Source organism: Saccopteryx leptura, chromosome 1 (genome assembly GCF_036850995.1).
Source record: "Saccopteryx leptura isolate mSacLep1 chromosome 1, mSacLep1_pri_phased_curated, whole genome shotgun sequence".
In the NCBI taxonomy this organism is placed as follows: domain Eukaryota; kingdom Metazoa; phylum Chordata; class Mammalia; order Chiroptera; family Emballonuridae; genus Saccopteryx; species Saccopteryx leptura.
The window spans coordinates 221,003,386-221,025,752 of record NC_089503.1 but is presented as its reverse complement, the minus strand read 5'-3'; the positions used below and the strand labels follow the sequence as shown (position 1 = coordinate 221,025,752).

The following is a 22,367-nucleotide window of genomic DNA, read 5'->3' as shown; positions in this document are numbered from 1 at the left end:
TTAGCATAACAATGGCCCTTCCCAAGCAGGAAGGTAATTAGCAGTTTCACAGATCACATACCTGGGCAGCAGCCATTTTTAACAATAAAAGTGAGAAAACTTAAAACTACAAATTTTATAAACTCATTTGCCCAACAGTCTATGAGATATTGTCTAGACCGTCACAGTCATTATCTGTGAAGTGACAACATTCCTTTTAACATTTTTTTGAGGGGGACACTACTATTCTCAAATCATATTTCATGTGTGTAAGACGATAACAACAAACTAATAAACTGTTGGTAATTCATTTAAAACTACAGTAACAAGCTCCCAGGAGATCCCATTATCTTAATTCTGGTGTTCCTAGACAGAGGATGCTGACTTGGGGAAATTAGATTTCTCCTTAGAACGTTAAGATGCCAAACTCTGCCACCTTCGTAAACAATAAGAAGCTAGTGTCACAACCTGTCCAGACCACCTTTACAGAACTAATAAATATTGCTGCCAATACATTAGGATCCACTGACCCATCATGATGAATAAAGAGCAAACCAGAGCACGATGCTCACTACAAAAAGATGCACCGAAACGTCAGCTCATCTCCAACTACAGAGCTTTCCTGAACACACCACTGTTCCCTACAGCAAAGCACCTCCTCTTCTCTTGCTCATGGTGGACTCTTCGCTCATCTGAAATAAGCATCTCACAAACCTTTCATGTACTTTTTAATAACCGTGTTGTCATTTCCATGGGCACATCCTCCTGGGCCATTGAATCTGCCTCGCTCTTTCTTCAGGATGCACAGCCAACAAAACGGATTCCACGGAGTTCCTTTACCACTGCACGTTGTGATGAGTAGCAATCATCAGCCAGGCCACCAAGCAGCAGACGGAATGGAGTCAGCTGAGAGTCAGACGTTCAGTGTTCGGTTAAACTTCTTCTCCTAAAGGTCTCCCCGGGTCTGGTGAACATCGAGGTCCTGGCGCTAGACACACCACACCTCTCCAGACTTCAATTCCACTCTTTTTGGTCCAGGAATGTCACCACAAATGAAGTGTCTTACCTATTTTTACTTTAGATTAACCCTTCAAAATGTACCTGGAATTATTAAAGTTGGTTCAAATACATTCTTCAATATGATGATCCAAATTAGCACAAGCCTCATCATCCCAGAGTCTATAAAAAGATACATCTAGGAAAAGTGAAAATCAGAATTAGAATTCTGATCCTATTATACTATTTTCTTAATTGGTTCCAAATGAGGAACAATTATAGAAATGTCAAAAGCTCTGCTAAAAATTCCACAACATAAAAAAACCCAGTAAGGTTCTGGTGGCCTAAAAACAATTTTAAAATATACCAAGAACCCTGTTTCAAAGCTTGTATTCTAAAGAGAACTAAATTATAAGACCTGGTACAAAGAAAATTCACTGTACACTGTGATGGCCATCAAGCCCACGACAGAACGCATTCGCCATGCAACCCTCTTGAGGCCTACACGACCAACAGAAGGTGGCAGGGGGCACACACGGAGAGCACTTCAACTCATACTCTTCAAAAACACACCAACGGCAAAAACCCAACTTAAAAACCACAGCCCCTCATACTATGATCAGTACTGTGGTTTCAATGGCAAATACGGTTTGTACACTTGGATATGAAGAATATCTCAAACATTACAAGAAATCAATTATTTTTACAAACTCTCTTTTTATTTTTAAGGAGTTTATTGATTTCAGAGAGAGAGACACACACACACATACATCAGTTTGTTGTTCCACCTATTTATGCATTCACTGGTTGATTTTTATATGTGCCCTGACCCGGAATCGAACCCACAACTTTGGCGTTATTGCGATGATGCTCTAAGCAATTGAGCTACCTGGCCAGGGCACACGGAATCGATTTTAAACATTACAAATGAATCAAATTTAAAAATAGAAGCTTGTATTTCTTCAGTTAGAAACGCTTCACCTAGGAGTTAAGCACTAGGTCAGGTGCTGGCGGAGTCAGTTGACTGAGGCTCAGATGGGAACTCGGTATCCTGACAAAGGTGGTTTCAAAACAGATGCAGGGGGCAGTGCACAGGGCTGCGTGGGGCAGGCTCGCTGGAGGCAGTCAGGTGCAGGGGTTGGCTGGGACGGATGCAGGGGGCAGTGCACAGGGCTGCGTGGGGCAGGCTCGCTGGAGGCAGTCAGGTGAAGGGGTTGGCTGGGGCAGAAACAAGTGTTTTGGGGGAAAAAAGGGGGGGGGTGAGAGGCTGTGAATGAAGGGAAGGGAGACGTAGAAGGCAGGCTGCAAGAAATGAGCAGGGCCCACATTACAAAAGGCCTTCTGTGCCAGGCTCAGGCCTCTGCACTGTATCCCACCAGTAAGGAGCTTCACAAAAGGCTGTTTGTAAGAGGACTGGCAGGAAGGGATGTATGGTTTACATACATTACCAAAGGAGGAATGTGGAGAACAGGCCGGGGCAGCTAAAATGAAGGCAGGAGGCCACATGAAGAAGATGCGGCCATATCTGATGGATGGGGAGTATGAGGAGAGTTAGGAGTGTCCTGATTTCCGGCTTATGCAAATGATTGCCCAGGGCTACCATTCCCCCAAAGGGATTCGGCCAGAGGAGGAGCTGTGGGGGGAGGGCTGAGAGGCAGGAGCCCAACAGCTCAGAGCTCAGTTCAGGTCACACTAACTGAGCAGCACCTGAAGGCTACATGGAGGTCTCTGTGGGCACCTGAACAGGTGAGACCCCTGGGCAGAAGGTACAATCCTAGTTCAAGTTCCTCCTGTAGAATATACAAAAACTCAGGAGAGCGGGGAGGTCACACAGGGAAATGACAGATGGGAAGGAAAGATGTTCTCAGCGGAATCCTCAGGAAGCATGTTCAGGTTCAAAATGCAAACTCCTCTCAACAGGGCAAGAACTTGCGGCTGTGCTGAAAACACAGCTTCACTCGCTGAAGGAGAACAAAGAAACATCCAAAGCAGTTCCAGTCCCTGTGGGAACGCTGAGATCCCCTCCACAGCCAAAAGGAAGTTTCCCTAAAGATTAAGTCATTTTTGTCTGCAATTATATCTTTCAGTGCGTTGCTGAAAGGTTAACAAGATTTTCTCCATGTTCTGACATTCAAGATCTGCCTTTAACTGATGTAAACGGTTTCAGGAAAACACATTTTGCTGCTATTACTAATCAGATAAAAAAAAACAGTTAAAAAAAAAAAGGAAAAGAAAGAAACAAAAAAAATCTTCCATAGACCCTGTACCTCGCCAATCGGTATTTATAATTTTTATATAAGCATTTTTAAAAGCTGAAATAATATACTATTCATATGTTGCCAATGCTTAAACTTTTCACATTCTAACAAATAGAGCACCGAAAGGCTTATCGGAGATATGCCCAGAGAGGGCCAGCCAGGCTTCCCAGAGAGGGTTCAATTCTAGTAAGAGCTGAAGTCAGCTTTCATTTGCTCTCATCACCAAATCCCCCACAGCAAGTCTTTCTTTCTCAGCAAAGCAATAGATCACTGCTGATATTTGAGAACACCCAGGAGGAAAATGGGGATGGAGAGGAAAGAGGGAGGCAAGTTTTTCAAATATTGCTCTCCTGGCTTTCGACCAAACACAATTACACAGCATTAGCAGAAGATGAAATCAAGATGATATAAACAAAATCTTCAATGAGGCCCATTACCCCGAAAGATTTCCCAAACTGCATCGGAGATCACAGGCTCGGCCACTCTCGAACCCTCCGCCCCAGAAGGAGCGGAGGTCTGCTTCTGGCCCTGCCGTGGGCAGTGTGGGGAGTGAGAAACAGAGCTTCTCCCCTGCCTAGCTTCTCTCTGGTGACAGGTGTCAGTGCCACCTACATTTTCCTTGGAACATACTGGGACTCTGCTCTCTGGTCACAGCTATTTCTTGAGTCCCCAGGTTGCAGCAGCTCCTCTGTCTGGGTCTCCCCCTCAGAAACAACACATTCATCTTGTGGAGTTCCTAAGAACTGGCTCTAATGACTTCAAGTCCATTTTGACGTCATTAAGAGTTGGCATTATAGGGTAGTAGTTAAAATGAAAAGTCAGAAAAATGTTTGAAAAATGTGTAAGGAGATAGCAGTAACTTCATAAATAAGATTAAGGATAAACGACATTACAATAGCAGGGCAAATCCGGTATTGGATTATAACCCAGAGTATAAAATAAACGTCCACGAGACTACAGCGATATAAATAAATGACCAAAGAAATGAAGGCAAACAGACAAATCTCCCATACAAAAGGAACCCAGGCCCTGGCCAGCTGGCTCAGCGGTAGAGCGTTGGCACGGCATATGGAAGTCCTGGGTTCGATTCCCGACCAGGGCACACAGGAGAAGCGCCCATCTCTTCTCCACCCTTCCCCCTCTCCTTTTTCTCTGTCTCTCTCTTTCCCTCCCACAGCCAAGGCTCCACTGGAGCAAAGTTGGCCCAGGCGCTGAGGATGGCTCCATGGCTTCCTCCTCAGACACTAGAATGGCTCCGGTTTCAACTAAGCAACGCCCCAGATGGGCAGAGCATCAACCCCTTGTGGGCATTCTGGGTGGATCCCGGTCGGGCACATGTGGGAGTCTGTCTGTCTGCCTCCACCCAACCCCTGCTTCTCACTTGGGAAAAATACAAAAAAAAAAAAAAAAGGAATCTAAATAAGTTATGCAGGTGGAGTTTAATGACTGGTAGCATGGTAAGAAGTGGAAAAAACAGTAACTTAGCTGCAGAAAAACCTGACAAACAGAACCTCAACCAGGTGACCAAAGTCAACGTGACAGTCATACTTCATGTTGATATGGCAATTCATATCTGGGGTTTTCCTCATCCAAACCCAGAACCCTGATTAACCACAAAGAAGAACACAAGACAACCCCAAACTGGGGGACATTTTACAAAATATCTGGCCAATCCTCCTCAAAACTCAGGGTTTCAAAATAAGTCTGACAAACTGTGACAACCAAGAGGAACCTCAGGGGGACATGACAACTAAGAGTATGGTGCTGTCCTACACAGGTTCCCTGCACAGAAAGGGGGCCTTAGAGAAAAACTATGGAAACAGTCAAGTGTGGAGTTTGGCTCACAGTAATGTATCAACGTTGGTTTCTTAGCTGTGACAAATGTCCCACAGGCATTGAGCTGGGGGGTAATAAATATTTTCATTTAAAAAAAAAATCCCAAGCCGGACCTGTAGTGGCTCAGTTGAAAAAGTGTCAACTTGGAACACTGAGGTTGCCAGTTCGAAACCCCAGTCAAGGCACATAACAGAAGCCCCTATGAGTTGATGCTTCCCAATCTCATCCCTCTCTCTCTCCCCCCTTCCTAAAATCAATAAACAAAATCTTAAAAAAAAATTTCCAACTGCACAGTAAAGGCAAATGAACAGTACTACCCATCACAGGACATCTCACTTACAGGGATCATTCTTTAGAGAGAACTCCAGAATCTACATTCTCAGAAAACGGACACAAAGAGAATTTCTAATAGCAGCATCCAACCCATGTCACGATCATGTCTCTACACAAAAAGAACAAGTCTCAATTAAAAGAAGACAAAAGAAAACAAAAGAGGCTTGGAAATCAAGTTGAAAGAAAAGGAACTAGGGATAAAATAACAGCAAAATACTGAAATATTTGATATCAGGAAGGTAAAAATACTATATAAATCAGGGTTGATCAAACCGTGAATCATGATTAAGGAGTTTTAAAATTAACCTAGTAGTGAAAACCAGCATTTTTTTGTAATGAAACAGAAAAGTTCTGGGGATGGATTGTAGTAATGGTTGCACAACATCATGAATACACTCAATACCACAGAATTGTACACTGAAATAATGGTTAAAATAATAAATGTAGGCCCTGGCCGGGTGGCTCAGTGGTAGAGCATCGGCCTGGCGTGTGGAAGTCCCGGGTTCGATTCCCGGTCAGGGCACACAGGAGAAGCGCCCATCTGCTTCTCCACCCTCCCCTCCCCCTCCTCTCTCTCTCTCTCTGTTCCCCTCCCACAGCCATGGCTTGATTGGTTCAAGCGCATCAGCCCAGGGGCTGAGGATGGCTCCTTGTTGCCTCCACCTCAGGTGCTAAAAGTAGCCCAGTTGTGAGCACAGCCCCAGAGGGGGGTTGTAGGTGCATGCCAGTCAGGGCACAGGAAGGAGAGTCTGTCTCTATCTCCCCTCCTCTCACTTGGAAAAAGAAGGAAAAAATATATATATAAATGTACAAATTTTACCAACAACAAAAAAATTAAATAGAAAACAGAGTGTATCATAGGTAGTAAGGATAAGCACTATTGTAAATAAATAAGCATGTATATACACATTCCTACATCCACATAGAGGCCTGCGGGTAAGTGACCATGATGTAAAATACATCTCTTACCCAAGTCACTGTCAAAAAATTTGGAAGCCACTCTTCTAATTAATTCACTGACACAATTCTCCCTCACCTCACACCTCCACTCTGATAATTTGGCACTGTGTCAAAAGATCAATAAGAATTGAGTCTACTAATACTTTTTAAGTAGGACAGGAAATTGGTGAAAAGAAAAGAAACAAATTCTAATTCATGAGAAAGGAGAAAACTGAGTTTGCAAACGAAGCGAACAAACTGCAAAGCATGTATGACAAGGCTCTCGCAGGCCGGTCACACCCACCCCTGGAGATGCAGCCTAGGGCTTCCCAGCGCCCCACGCACACCATCACCTGCCTACCTGCCAGCTCCACTTGGACAAGTCATGTCAAGTCTGAGATTCCTAGGAGACAACCAACCAGACTTCCTGATTTCCCTCCCACCAAATCCTTTCCCATCCCAGTCAGCGTCTCCCCAAATGCGCAAGCCAAATGCCAGAAGTCCCCCATGACTTCTCTTTTCCTCCCGCTCCACAACTGACTCAGTAAGTAATGGATCTGTTCCACCCCCCACAATTCATCTCAGAACGTTGCATAGCACCCCCATCCCCACCACGCCCAGCCTACCCTGACACAGCATCGCATGGCATTCCTCCTCGGTCCCTTGCTCCCGTTTACCCAAACAGGACTGTGACAAACTCTGAACTCTGCCCCATATATGTAAGTTATTCCCCACTTAAAAATTTTTTTAATTTAATTTAGAAAATCAAATATAATGGGGTGACACTAATCAGTAGGAGTACACAGGTTTCAGGTAAGCATTCCCATTTAAAATTTTGTGCTACATTTAAATGGTCGCTAGGAAGTTAATACTGTAAATAATCGGCATTTTAAATAAAACTCAGTCACCTTTTTTTTTCTTTTTCCAACTGAGAGGAGGGTAGATAGAGAAACAGACTCCCGCATGTGCCCGGACAGGGATCCTCCCCATCCGGGGTCGAAGCTCTGTCCATCTGGGGCCATGTAGCACTGAGCTATTGTTAGTATCTGAGGTGGATGGTGCCCAGGACCAATGTACTTAAGCCAATCAAGCCATGGCAGCGGGTGGAGGAGAAAAAAAAAAGAGAGAGAAAGGGAGAGGGAGAGAGAGAAGGGGAAGGGGAAGGGATGGAGAAGCAGATTGGCGCTTCTTCTGTGTGCCTTGACCTGGAATCAAACCTGGGTTATGCACATGCTGGGCTGATGCTCTACCACTGACCACCTGGTCAGGGCCACAGTCACTTTTTAATCTATCTTCAATGGAATCTAAACACCGCTGCAATAATATCCATCATCCTCTATTTTTTTTTTTCTGAAGTTGGAAACGGGGAGGCAGTCAGACAGACTCCCGCATGCGCCCGACCGGGATCCACCCAGCATGCCCACCAGGGGGCGTCGCTCTGCCACAATCAGAGCCATTCTAGCGCCTGAGGCAGAGGCCACAGAGCCATCCTCAGCGCCCAGGCCAACTTTGCTCTAATGGAGCCTTGGCTGCAGGAGGGGAAGAGTGAGACAGAGAGGAAAGAGAGGGGGAGGGGTGAAGAAGCAGATGGGCGCTTCTCCTGTGTGCCCTGGCCGGGAATCGAACCCGGGACTCCTGCATACCAGGCTGATGCTCTACCACTGAGCCAACCGGCCAGGGCCCATCATCCTCTATTTTTAAAAAATACACCAATAGACTTTCCTATACTGCTGGATATCCCCTCAAAGAATTTTAACCTAATATACCTTTATGTTCAAAGCCTTCTGCAACAAAACTATGGGCATAAATTGAAATTTTGGGGTTTATTTTTTAATTTCCTGTGACCATAAGGTCTGAGTTCAAATTTTTTTCTTCTAAATTGAGTTATTATGATTTTTACTAGTATGCAGTTGATCAAACCCACAAGTTTTACAAAATTTCTTTTTTTTACAAATTTTGATAAACATAAGTCAAATTTTATTGAAAATGCATCCTTTACTGAGATGAGTCTTTTTTCCTCCTAATTGGTTCATGTGACTATTACTTACTTCTAGAATAAGATGTGTTAGTATCAATTTAATCTTATTTTCCTTATCTTTTCTTTTTTATGCAAGCACTGAAAAAGCGTGTACACATAAAGAGATGCAAAGCAATGGAGTTCTGTTATAGCACTGTCCCTATATACGTACTCTAAACTCCCTCAGTGGTTTAGCCAAAAATCATAGAGATCTACTCTAAAAAATGACTTGATGATCTGGCAACTGCCCAATTTCATTGGGTCCTCCGTCAATTTTGTTGAAAGTCGAGATCTGAATTACCAGAGACTTACAAAGAATCTGTCATCCAATCAGACTGAATCGCTTTCTCCTAACCAATACCAGTATTTTGCCTGCCCAAGGTGAAGCACCTGGCAGCATCGGGCAGGGTAAGAGGCCTGTCTGCCTTTCTTGAAGGATAACTTGCAGCCTCAGATGGATCGATTTTATGACAATATGTGGATGCTGGGATCCAGAATCTGAGTCCCTGAAAGTCATCACTGTGCCCAGGTACCACTGAGCCTTCAAGAACCTCCAAGGGACCAGATGTCCCAGTCTGACAACTGCCCGAGAGTGCCCTAGGACTAAAGTAGTCTCTTAAAAATGTAGTTGATCTTTTTTTAATTTGCTAGCCCCTCCTTAAAACCCTTTAGCAACTCATGCCACAATACTACATTTTATTTTATTTAAAAATAATAATAACAACATTCAAACTCCTTACAGTGGTCTCTAAGGTCCTCCACATCTTACTATCACACAAACCAAACTGGCCTTCTCCAAGTTCTTGTACTGCTGCCCATGCATCCACCTCAGGGCCTTTGCACCTGCCATCCCCTCTGCCCAAAACATTCTCCCTCTGCTTGCTGCATGGCTGTCCCCACACATCCTCCAGACCTCAGCTCAAATGTCACCTCCTAAGACCGTCCTCACCTGACCACTCCATCCACCTCATTATTCTCCACCACAGCAATCTAATGCTTAATAGTTCTTTTAAAAACACAACTATTTTGCTTTGTTTACAACAATGCCTAACTCTCCCACTACACGCAATACTAGTCTTATTTAGTGTTTTATGTCCAACACTCAGTACAGCTGAGTGGTGCTCAGTAAGTGTTTGTGAACAAGTTGGAGGGTGTAAACATGCCGTGGGGAAAATGAAGTGGGTGAGGTGTGTGTGTGTGTGGGGGGGGGTAACAGCTTTCTGTACAACGTCATTGTCAGACAAAGTCATATTATTAGAGAGTCAGACACACCACATGCCAAAAAGAAACACACATTACAGATAATAAATATTACATACATAAGCATAGACTTATATAAGACTTCACATAGCATCCAAAGTGGGCAGAAAAACGCTCCCATTTTTTTTCTTACCTCTGTTCTTGAGAATGCTCCTCCATATCCTCTTCAGAATCACCCTATTGAAAAAGAACACGATTTAACAGTTGTTTCAAAGGAACACAAAATCTCCAAATGAAAGAGTTCTACAGATATCACAGGTGTGATGAACTTGTGAAAGTCTAAAATTGTGCCTGACACACAGCAGGCATTCAGAAAATATTTACTGAAAGAAAAAAAAAAAATGACACCACTAAATTGCCAAGTAATCCCCTGGCATTACTCATTGTAAGTACTCGACCTCCTTAAAATCACAACCTAAGCATAATCCCAAAATTTGTTTGACATCATCACTTCTCTTCAAGAGCATTTTTCAATGTCTAATCACATAAGATAAAATAAAATTCTCAAATGTAGAAAATGTAATGTTTCACTCAGAATTCCCTAAATGGATATCTGATATATTCTGACATCAAGGTTAAAAAAAATTGATAAATGTTATAAATTACACTCAAAAGTTTTTCCAAAATCTTCTCCCAGACTTACCATTCCAAAATCTGACCACATGCATCATGTGCCAGGAGGGTAAACAGAAAGGCTTCTTGAAACAGAAACAAAAGGACAGATCTAGCTAAATACTATTGTAATTCGCCCGACGGACGCCATCTTGATGATCCTTTTCTGGAGCTCACCACTGCTCTTCAGAACACTGGCCCTTCCCGTTCCTCCAGCTTCTCTCTGACCCCGGGCTCCCTAGGTAACTGCCTCAGTGCCTCTTTCTCCGCCATCCCCCAGCCCCGCCAGTCCTCCAGCCCCCAGACTCCTCTACACAAATCCCCTCCCAATGCTAACCCACTCCTGTAACCATGGGGCCCAAATCCCTAGTTCCAGCCTCAATTTCTCACTCAATCACACACGTAGAGACTCGGTAAATGCCTTTCTTTCCACGAGAGCCAAGACTCACGTGGTTTTAGTTAACAGAGCACATGGAAGGTACTCCATCCTGAGTGGAAGGAGATAATCTACAGCTCCAGCCCTACCGTCAAACACCTCCAGGATGCATGAACACTGTATCCCAGAAACGATTACGACCAAAAACATCAGACCTACCAACATCAGGGGTCCCTACCAGCTGGCTTCTGTTCTAACTGGCCTCCTTGTGTCAAAGACACCATGACATCCTTGACCTGTGGTCAAACCTAGGGTCATCTTACCCTGCTCTCTTCCCCTCCCCGCCAACCATAATGACCCACCCACTCACCTGAAATTCAGTTCAGACCTGTACTGTCTTCTCCATCCCTTCTGTCAGCAAACTCGCCCCCACCATCAGCACCCCAGGCCGCCACAGGTGGCCCTTTCTGCTCTGAGACGTAACCCTTCAGTCCATCTGGTGTACTGCGAGCCCCATCTTCCGCGGCTCAATCTTACCACCCCTGTGGTACGGACCCAGCATTCAATGTCACTGTGTTACTCCCTGCTCGAGGACCTACCCTGGCTGCCCAGCTGCTACTCAGATCGAGATATTCCAAGCTCCTTAACCTGGAACTGAGCAATTGTCAATTAACCTTGACATACCCCTCAATCTCTACAACCAGGCTTCAGCAGGGGCTCTGGGCTCCAGGTTAAAACATCGTCAGCCTTTCAGTGAAATAAGCGAGTCCGAGAAGACATGTGATTTCACTCATAGACTCTAAGGAACAAAATGAACTAACAAGCAAAATAGAGACAGACTAATATATCAAAATCAGGCTGACAGCTGTCAGGGAGAGAGGGCTAGATGAGGGGGGTGGTAGAGGGATTAGGGGGAAAAAAAGAGAAAAAACTCATGGATACAAATAACAGTGTGGTGACTGCTGAGGGAAATGGGGGGAGAGGAGGGAATGCGGGTGTACATGGTGATGGACAGAGACTTGGCTTGGGGAGGTGAATACACGGTACAGTATACAATGATGTGTTACAGAATTGTGCACCTGAAACCTGTATAATTTTGTTAACCAGTGTTACACCAACATATTCAATTAAAGGGGGGAGGAGAGGCCCTGGCCGGGGCCTGGCGTGCGGAGGTCCCGGGTTTGATTCCCGGCCAGGGCACACAGGAAAAGCGCCCATCTGCTTCTCCACCCCTCCCCCTCTCCTTCCTCTCTGTCTCTCTCTTCCCCTCCCGCAGCGAGGCTCCATTGGAGCAAAGATGGCCCGGGCGCTGGGGATGGCTCCTTGGCCTCTGCCCCAGGCGCTCCAGTGGCTCTGGTCACGGCAGAGCGACGCCCCGGAGGGGCAGAGCGTCGCCCCCTGGTGGGCGTGCCGGGTGGATCCTGGTTGGGCGCATGTGGGAGTCTGTCTGTCTCTCCCCGTTTCCAGCTTCAGAAAAATACAAAATAAATAAATAAATAAATAAATAAATAAATAAATAAATAAATAAAGGGGGGAGGGGAATCAACATAACAAACACTGAACTGTCACCCACGAGATTGAGGCTCTAGGCTGGGCCCCATCCCACGTCCAATGACTATCTCTAACAGCCCTCTCCAATACACTCTGCTCCTCCTCTCGCCTCTCACTTCCTACATTTCAGCACTTGAATGTTATCTCGGGGTATTACCCCTCTTATCTCCCCAACAACACCAGCTCTCAAAAGATACAGACCAAATCCCGTAACCCACCCCTCCACCAGAAGCAGGGCTGGACTGGGCAAAATGGGTCAAGGCGGTCAAAAAGGTACAAACTTCCAGTTATAAAATATCTAAATCGTAAGGATACAAAGTACAGTATGGTGACTACAGTTAATAATACTGTGCTGGGCCCTGGCCGGTTGGCTCAGCGGTAGAGCGTCGGCCTGGCGTGCGGGGGACCCGGGTTCGATTCCCGGCCAGGGCACACAGGAGAAGCGCCCATTTGCTTCCCCACCCCCCTCCCCTCCTTCCTCTCTGTCTCTCTCTTCCCCTCCCGCAGACAAGGCTCCATTGGAGCAAAGATGGCCCGGGTGCTGGGGATGGCTCCTTGGCCTCTGCCCCAGGCGCTACAGTGGCTCTGGTCCCGGCAGAGCGACGCCCCAGAGGGGCAGAGCATCGCCCCCTGGTGGGCAGAGCATCGCCCCTGGTGGGCGTGCCGGGTGGATCCCGGTCGGGCGCATGCTGGAGTCTGTCTGACTCTCTCCCCGTTTCCAGCTTCAGAAAAATACAAAAAAAAAAAAAAAATACTGTGCTGTATATTTAAAAGTTGCTAAGAGAATAAATCTTCAAATTTCTCACCACAAGAAAAAAAACTTTTTGTCACTATGTACCATGACAGATGTTAATGAGACTTATTGTGGTAATTATTTTGCAACATATACAAATATCAAATCATTCTATTAACACACCTAAAGTTCATATAATGTTATATGCCAATTATAACTCATTAAAAATGTTTTAATAAAGATTTTAAAATATATACTAATGGATATGACAAGTTTTGAAAACTTTATTAAGCAAATGTTCCTAACTCAGAACAGAACCTGGAAATTATTTTCCTCAGACCCAGGAACTTGGTCACCACAACATTGCGTGGTGGCAGACTGTACTAAAATTCATACAATAGTGTAGCGGCCAAAACACCTGCTGGGTTCCGGTCCCACCACTGCCACTTCCTCAAGGCCTTTGGAAAGGCATTGGTGACTTGGGGCCTCGACTTTCTCATCATATTTCACTCTTTTTAGCATAGTAACATGAGATAGTACCCATAAAGTGCTTAAACAATGCCAGTTAGTATTCAAGCTATGTTAGTGAATATGTTTTTTATGTTGATAGTGGAAGTCGATTAAACCAAAAATAAATCTCTATGACAAAGTGGTTTCCAAATGCTCATTAGTGATTCGCCTACTGGAGCAATGTGCCATTACATAGCACAGTACCTGAGATAATAAAGATGTCTCATCCTCAGTGCACCATTTCCTGTTTCATTGTCTATCAATTTCCGTTATCTACTGTCAGGTTTATGGGGTAAATTTAACAAGACAAGCGATTTTTAAAGGCCTTCTGATTCATCCGTGTCTCAGGGGACTCAGTGGGCCAGGCCCCCTGCTAGGTGTTTGCTGGAGAAGCAAACAAGGCCAGGAGAGCAGGGAGCTTAGCATCCCAGACCAGACTAGAACAGACCAGACCAGTGAGCGTCTGCAGCAGGTACCAGCTGCTCCTACTCAACACCCATGTCTGTGTCCCCCACCTAACCAGGGGCACTAGAAGTGAAGCTTCTCATCTCAGCAAAGTCTGAAGGGATTAAAAGGGCAAATTCTACACAACCCTTCCAGCTGCTAGAACTGATACAAAAATGGGATTATGAAACAATAATAGAAAACCAATGCTTAAGGCATTTGGCCTGCCATCTCCAGAACTAAGTAATCTATAAATAGGGGAACTGGGGAGCACAGAGACAACTGTCTCCTCTCCCCTAGCCACAACTCATGGACAGCTAACTACCAAATGCCTACTGCATACAGAACGTTGTAGCCACAATGGGGTCGCCAAGCTTAGAAGCCCAAACCCTCTTCAGGGAAATCGAGTTAGGGGGCAACAAGACAAAGCAAAAAAAAAAAATCCAGACACTCAGGAAACTCAAAAAGGGAGAAATGACAGTGCCACTGCCAAGTCAGGAGGCAGGAAGGACCGTCCCTGTACAAAGAGCAGAGCAAGAGCATCTGTTCATTCATTCAACAGACACCTATTGGCCCTGCTCAGCGAAGAGTCAGTCTAGGGTAAGTGTCCAGTCAAGGTGGGAATGTGGAAGGTCCTCAGGGCCAGAGCAGGTCAAGTGGATGACAGGGAATCCCAGAAAGTGTTTGACCTTGAAAGTGAAGTAAGAAGGTGCACAAAGCAGGATCTTGCACACATGGATGACTGCTTGACAGCAAGCTAATGAAAACATTTCTTTGGTTTCTCCACGATCGCCACTTTGGATACAGTGTGATGAAGTGTGGTCACATGCAGCAGAGCCAAAGGAAAGAAAAAATTCTATAAATCTAAATAAAACCACATTTTTTTTTTCTTCCTTCACATCACCATGGATAGTTTTTATATTCCTACGCCAAGCTACTCTACAACATAAAAGAGCACCTAACAAAAATATATAAATAATAAAATTTACCTGTAAACTGGAGGGCACATAATAGTTCCAAGTGATCTGTCCTGATTCAGCCCCTTCAAAGTAAAAAAGCTGTCCCATGCTCTCCAATGACCAAATCCTTGGAGGACAGGTAGATATTGCCAAAATAACAGGTATCATATATTAAATGCCTACTAAGTTCAAGAAACTTAATTCTCTGAGGTGAGCACTGTTATTACCCCCATTTTGCAGATGAAGAAACTGAGGTCAGAGAGGTGAAAAGAGGTGGAGCAGGGAGTCAAATCCTAGAAGCCTGGCCAGAGGGTCTGGCAGATTAAAACAATTCAATTGTTATATTTGGTTTGACTAGTGATGCATTACTCAAGTTCTTGATCACTTAGAGACCCATTAGGGTAAAAAATAAAATAAAATAAAAGTAAGACCCATTCAACAGAAAACACTTCCTAAATAAATAGCTGTATAAATAATTAGTGTTGGCAAATGTCAGTACTCAATTTTTTTAATGTCACATTTTCTGATGCTCCTATTTCAACCACAACTGAAAAGTCTTAGCTTCTGAAGCCATCTTTAAGTCTTCCTGAATGAAAGGCGCCCAAACTACAAGTTAATTAAGCAGAAAACCCTCAAACTGAAATAACACCTACAAATGTTCTTTCTTTTTCTTTTTTTCTTTTTTTTTTTTTTTTTTTTTTTTGTATTTTTTTGAAGTGAAAAGCAGGGAAGCAGAGAAACAGATTCCCACATGCACCCTACCGGGATCCACCCAGCATGCCCACCAGGGGGCGATGCTCTGCCCATCTGGGGCATTGCTCCATTACAACCGGAGCCATTGTAGTGCCTGAGGTGGAAGCCATGGAGCCATCCTCAGCGCCCGGGCCACTTTGCTTCCATGGAGCCTGACTGCGGGAGGGGAAGAGAGAGACAGAGAGAAAGGAAAAGGGGGAGGAGGGAGAAGCAGACGGGCACTTCTCCTGTGTGCCCTGGTTGGGAACTGAACCCAGGACTTCCAGACGCCAGGCCGACACTCTATCACTGAGCCAGCCGACCAAGGCCAAATGTTCTCTTTTCAATAGATTCCATGACACACATGAGGGAACCTTTTCTGAAAAAATTCAAAATATTTTGAAAAGAATTCCCTAAAAATAACTTTCTCAAAATTCTCTGCAGTTTATATATATGCAACATATATGTATACTGTATGTATACACATGCAATTTAGATAGATATGCATATGTTTATATAGTATGCAACTTAGATAGACAGCTATAGATAGATCTATATCTATCCTCACCCCCACCCAGGTATAAACAGGGTAAGAGTCTCTAAAAGATACTCATACACTGATGAAGTATTTAGAAAATTAGTTTGCCCTGGACTGATAGCTTGGTTAGCATCATCCTGGTACACAAAGGTGCCTGGTTCAATCCCCAATCAGGGCACATACATAAACAAATTGATGTTTCTTTCTCTATCCCACTCCTTCCTCTCTCTCTAAAATCAATTTTTAAAAATTCAAGCCTAGAAAATTAGTTTGAATACCAGTTTCACTTTCATTACAGCTTTGATTACAGCAGCTTAGCTACAAATGCTTCTATAATGCATATTCCAGAACGATAGCATCTACATTCTAACATTATTCACCAAAACAAACTGCATTAGATTTATCAACAAAACCAGAAATTGGGTATTTCATAAAATAATGTCTAAACCGATAATAAAATCATATAAAGCCCAACATTTCCATCTCTTAGCAAAGTGACTAAATCTTCAACCAATGCTGGAGTCTGCAGCTGACTTTCCTCTAGCTTGGGCTGGCTTCTGACACCAACCAGTAAGGGGCAGGGGCTACAGCTGAGTAGAAATGCAAATCCATACAGATATACATCAAGGTTTCTCAACCTGGCAAGTCTGCTCCCCGGGGACATTTGGCAAAGTCTGGAGGCATTTTTAGCTGTCGCATCTGAGGGGGAGAGAGGGAGAAGCAAGTGCCACTGGCATCTAGTGGGTAGAGGCAGAGATGCTCTACCTCTCTGACATCCTGCAGTGCCCAGGACAGCCCCTGCCCCCACCCCAATAAAGATTTACCCAGCCCAAAAAGTCACTAATGGTGCTCCTAAAAAACTGATATATACAAATATAACTATAATCTCTAATAGTAAATAGTTCAAATGTTGAGTGTGGTTCTCTTGTTAGTATGAACAATTTCTATTTTGTTCATTTTATCTCTCTGTATGCTCTAAAACCTTCAACAATACACATCTGTTACTTATCATCAGGGGAAAGCTCCATTTGGGAATAAACTTTTAAGAGAAGGGCAGACTATTTGCTCCCCGTCCTGCTGGGGCTTTTTGTCAAAGGACTGGTCTTTTTCAGACTGCTGGCCTTCAAGAAGGTCCAGGAATATTTTCCTCTAAAAATCGCCTCTCCGCCTTGAAGCTGTTATTCATTAGCCCTGGTTAAAATGAATACTCCAAATATTTCAAAACCAGCGCTCTAAATGTTTCACATAGGAGGGAGAAAATTGAAATGTAAAACTGCACAGCTTCTCCAGTGAAGTTATAGCTAGACATCCTGTTTTTCTAAACAGCCACAAGAGAGAGCACAGAATTAAGCATTGCCACCAATATGGCAGTAACATCTTAAAAATTACGGCACACAAGCTGAATATTCCCATATAATTCAAACCACTTCTTCCCAGAGGGAAAATGCATTTGGGGTCACTACTGTTGATGCTGAAAAACAGTCAACAATATTATATTTGAACGTGCACACCTGCAGTCAGTGGTAATGGCTCCTAAAAGTTAAATTTTAAACACAAATGCTTTGTAGTACTTTGTCTACTGGGGTAGTAAACCCTGTATGATGCCACAGATTCCAAAAAAATGTTAGTAATTATTTTTCCAAATGCAATCATTATATCGAATGGGGGGGGGAGCACCAAACAGGAAATTCAAGTTCTTAAGAGGGTGTATTCTAACACAAATTTAAGGCACTTGGAAAAAATCCAAGATTACAATCCTTTAAAGTCACATATTCATCCCAGAGCTACTTAACGCTAATGGCAAGTACCAGTCACTAACATTTCTGAAATCAATATTCCTGCTGTCCTCAGGCACAACGCACCAGCTCACTTATAGAAGAGGGCATATGTCCCTCGCCCACCCAGGACCACAGCTAGTTCAGGAGCTCGCGCTTGTCCTCTTCACAGCAGCAGCTGGCCAAGGCCCTGATGAGGTGGCCTCCGCTCCCACCTCCTGAACTTGAGGCAGGCGTGACTCACGCCCTGTCACATGGCGCGGGAGGAGGCTGGGAAGGCCACCGTTGCCAGGTGTTCAGACTTGGCCCGACCGTTTATTTGCCTTGCAAAGTGGCCCGAGCGCCTGTGCGACCGGGGGGGCCAGCGGCCTCCCGGTCTCTCCACATTCGCACACCCACCCCCGCCGTGTCACCAGGTCGTCCTCACCTGAGTGGGCAACAGGAGTTCCCCTTCTTCTGCCTGCCACAGCTCCACCACGTTCGGCAAGGGCTCAATCGCTGCACAAACACCAAAAAACACACCGCGTTTTTAATGCACGGAAAGAAACGCTTCCTGTTTTCCTACCGTCCCCTATATACACCCGCCTCACCAAAACAAGTCTCCCTCTCCTCCAAGAAGTGGAGGCCACCCGAGGAGGGAGCCAAGGATACGAACACAATGGACGGGGTGTAAACCCGCAGCCCCTGTGACAGAGAGGCGAGAGCATGCAGAATCGGGGGGGTCTCGGGCCGGGGGACCGATCGGAGGAGGCTACCCCGCGACCGCTCTGCGCTCGCATCCCGCAGCATCTGGGGCGGGCATCTATGTGCAGGATGGGTCCTGGGCGGCCAGGCTCGGGAACAAAGCTGCAGGAAGCCGGGCTTCGGCGGGGCCCTAGTGCGCGCCACACAAAGCGGGGGCTGTGCCGGGGGGCCGGGGGGCCGCGCACAAGGGCTCCGGGGCACGCGCGGCTAGCGGTCCGCGCCGCGGTCCCCGAGCCCCGCGACTTCCCAGCTTTCTGTTTGCACCGGGCCGGGGGGCGCGGGAGGGGACCCTGAGGTTAGAAAATGTTATCAGCCGAGAATTGCAACTGCTTTCCTTCCTCCTCCTGCCCCTTCCCCTGTGCTCCCCTCGCCCTCTAATAGATTTCAGCAGTTCCCTAAGAGAAAGAAAAGGGGGGTGGGGGGGACTGGGTGGAGAGGGAAAGCCAGCAGAGCGGCGCAAGGCTGACCTTGTCCCTGAGCCCCTCCCGGGCGACAGCAGGGCAGGAGGACCTGGAAGACGCCCAGCAGGAGATTCACGGCCGTGGCGGTGCGGCTGTAGCAGCCCGGCTGCGGGCGTCGGAGCCCCGCCATGCTGCTGCTTGCGCTGCTCTCGGTGCTCGCCGCGCTCGCCACTCGCTCGCTGGCGCCGGGGCTGCCTCGCCCCGGGCCCGCCCCCGCCGCCCGCCCGGGCCCGCCCCGCCGCCTCCGCCCCCGCCCTCGCCCTCACCGCCGCCGCGGCAGCAGCTGCTGCTGCAGATCCAGCCCCGGGCGCGCCACTCGCCCTGCGCGTGTGTGCCACAGATAGGGGGGGGGGGGGGGGGGATCGAACGCGGCGGGGTGCTGGGAACGTGGACAATGCAAACGCCTCGGCCGCTGGCGCCCCACCCCGGCGCGGAGCACAGGGCTACGAGTGTGCCCGAATTTGCAGAGCGCAGGCACTTTCTGCGGCTGTGACTTAAAGCTTTCGGGAGGGGCTATCAGGACACTGTCGCCAAGTGCGGTTTAAACAACTTTCGAGGGGGCGGGGGGCGTCCGCTTTGTTTGGGCACAGGGGCCACAGTCGGGTTATTACCCATCGGCAGGGGGGCGGCGGTGAGCAGTGGGAGTGAGGAGTCGCCCAGCGAGAGGCCTGAGACAGGATATTAGTGGAAATAATGCAGTGGTTGTCAGGAAACGCGAGTGCAGCCACATGGCTACTGCCAGTTCTGCAGCGAGGATATCCGGTGGCTGCAAAGTCTGTAATTTAGAATAAAAAGAGCTCTCCCAAGACCCGAGAGGCTGACCTCAGCGCCGCGTGGCGGTGGTGCGCCCGGCGCCCTCCGTGGAGACGGTCCAGTTTGTGACAGGTGGGGAAGCCTCTGCCTAGGGCATTTATAGCTCCAAAGATATTGCAAAAAAAAATAGTCCCCTTTGGATTCGAGTTGCAAAATTCAGCCAGCCTCTTCTGAAACACGGTGGGGATCGAGGCCGTAGTAAGTTGCCTGTTTGTAGCTTTAACAGGAAATAAAAGGAATACTTCAAAATATATTTTCTAGCCTTGTTTTTTTTTGATGCTTAGAAAACTACGTCTAAGATCTGAGATTTCTTTGAAGTTAATATCATGCAAGGGTTTATTCAGGAATCTATTTGCATCATCTGAAACTACTGGAGAACTTCAGAAAAAAAATTTTTTTTGCATTAATTTGCTGCTTCCAGAATAGCTTGTATGAAATTCAGAGAATATGAGCAGTGTAGAATAAAGAGAGGAAGTGACCGGGGCACACCTGTCTGCTTACATTGATCCTCTACTTAATTGCTTCTGGTGCCTTACAGTCTAGACAATGGAAAAGCAGTGGTGGAATAGCAGAACAGATGCCTGAGGACTAAATCAATTAGGAATCCTCTCTCCTAAAGACATAATACAGTACTGTAAGCCCAGTCTCACACTGGGTCTGGACAAAATTCTAAACAAGGTTAAATAGCCTAATTTCTTGGCCAGAACTTAGCATTTAAGAAGATTAGCAGAAATACAAGCCCTCCCATATGAAGAAAAAAAAATAAGTCATTGCATTATCCAACTTGCACACCTCCAATATTCTCTCTGTTCCTTGCCTTTTTTCCTAAGTTCCCTGGTGGACTGTTTATTTCATTAGCAATCATCTCCACTGCCATCCCTATATGTCCCTTTCTTCTCTTCATGTTACAGCTCGTGCTCAACTTACGACCGACCATGATTGGTTCCGACAGACCGGTCAAAACACGATTTGGTCGGAAGTTGAGTAGGCTATATGTACAGTACTGTGAAATGATGTTATAAAAATCTTTAAGTCATATTTTGTCATAATTTTCTTTCATTATTGTTATATATCATAATTTTCTTTGTTCATTTTATGCCATTTGTATCATCTCTACACCATTTTGTTTCTTATTTTTACATTCGTCAGGTTTAAGTAAAACACTGCATTACCAGTACAACTGGTTTAATATTTGCAAAACATACAAAATTACAAAATACAGGTGCATACAAAAATACAAAATACAGGTGTAAAAAATACCATAGGAAACATTTTCCCAATTGCAAAACATATCAAAATATATAAACACGTACGAAACATTTTATTGGCCAGCACTGTCGTACGCCTAGCTGGGCAACGCTTGCGCTGCCAGATGCGGAGCAGTCGTGGCTAGCGATTGTGGTCCTAAAGTTGAATGGTCATAAGTTGCATAGGTCGTAAGTAGAATACCTGTACTTCTCTAAGTCTGTATTGGCTGCTTGGGTTCTAAAGGTTGTCTCTGGTGTTAAGGGAGCCTCTATGATAAGAATACCTGCACAGCCTGATGAGGCAGTAACTGCACCTTCAAAGTTTGTTCCTAATGAATTCCTCTCATTGGCCTGGTTATTTACAATATGTATGATTAAGTCCTCTTATGACCATACTACTTAGAGAGCAAACAAACAAACATTGATGGCCTAATAGGTTTTATTAAACTGGTTTAATAAACTCATGATACAAAACTGTTTCCTAACTTTTAAACAGTTTTACTTTTTTACTACAAGTGTTTCCCACACCAACCAGTATCACAGAATTAATGAAAAAGACAAAGACAGAGAAATAGCTGTGGACCGTGTATAAACACAGCTCCATTTTGGTCTACTGAAGGCTTTCAGAGGCCAGCTTGATTTTTCAAGTTATGGACCTTACAAAGTGGGTAATGCTGTTTGACTGTTGTTCAAAAAGCCAGAAACATGTATTTGTAGTGCCAAGAGGCTGGCAAGGGATACAGGATTACACAGCTGTCTTCTTAGATAAATCTGACCTACTGAGCCTTCTCTGGAAGTATTTTTCATGCTGACTCATGAACAACAGGAAAGTTATGGCCCATTAAGTAGCATCCATGTTTTAAAGTAAACTTGTTCTCCAAAGAAGACTCCTGTGTCATTTGTGCTTTATTTCCATCATTCCTCTGAAGGTAGTCAACATTTTGTTGTCAGGGGACAGTAGAGCTAGAAAACTTTCAGCTGTTAAATAATAGCTCAGCTGCCTTATTTTACAGAAAAAAAACTGAAGCCCAGAAAAGATGAGAAATACCAAGTTATAGCGGTAGAGTTAAGGAGAAATATATAAGAAATCATATTAACTTAAAAATATGTAATGTAAACATGAATGAACTTTTATATGGAAATTATATGCACAAGAGTAAAGCGAGGAAGAGGCACTAAGGAGGTATCGCGCTAGAGTATATCAATTTTAAATTGATTTCATGTAAATTAAAAAAAACTTTTTTTAACTCCTAA

The 22,367-nt window shown here is 45.2% G+C and overlaps 1 protein-coding gene across 2 annotated transcripts in view; it reads right to left on the bottom strand.

The window, feature by feature from the left end:
• The window catches only part of TMEM131L (transmembrane 131 like), a 153,940-nt gene extending 134,711 nt beyond the window's left edge, over positions 1-19,229 (bottom strand). For both annotated transcript variants that reach the window (XM_066386704.1, XM_066386710.1), the window contains exons 1-3: positions 19,060-19,229; positions 18,276-18,346; positions 9,752-9,795 (exon numbers count right to left, since the gene is read on the bottom strand). In XM_066386704.1, coding sequence (XP_066242801.1) covers positions 9,752-9,795; positions 18,276-18,346; positions 19,060-19,183 — 239 coding nt within the window. In that variant the 5' untranslated portion in view covers positions 19,184-19,229. The remainder of the gene's footprint in view (positions 1-9,751; positions 9,796-18,275; positions 18,347-19,059) is intronic.
• Between the last annotated feature and the right edge of the window lie 3,138 nt (positions 19,230-22,367).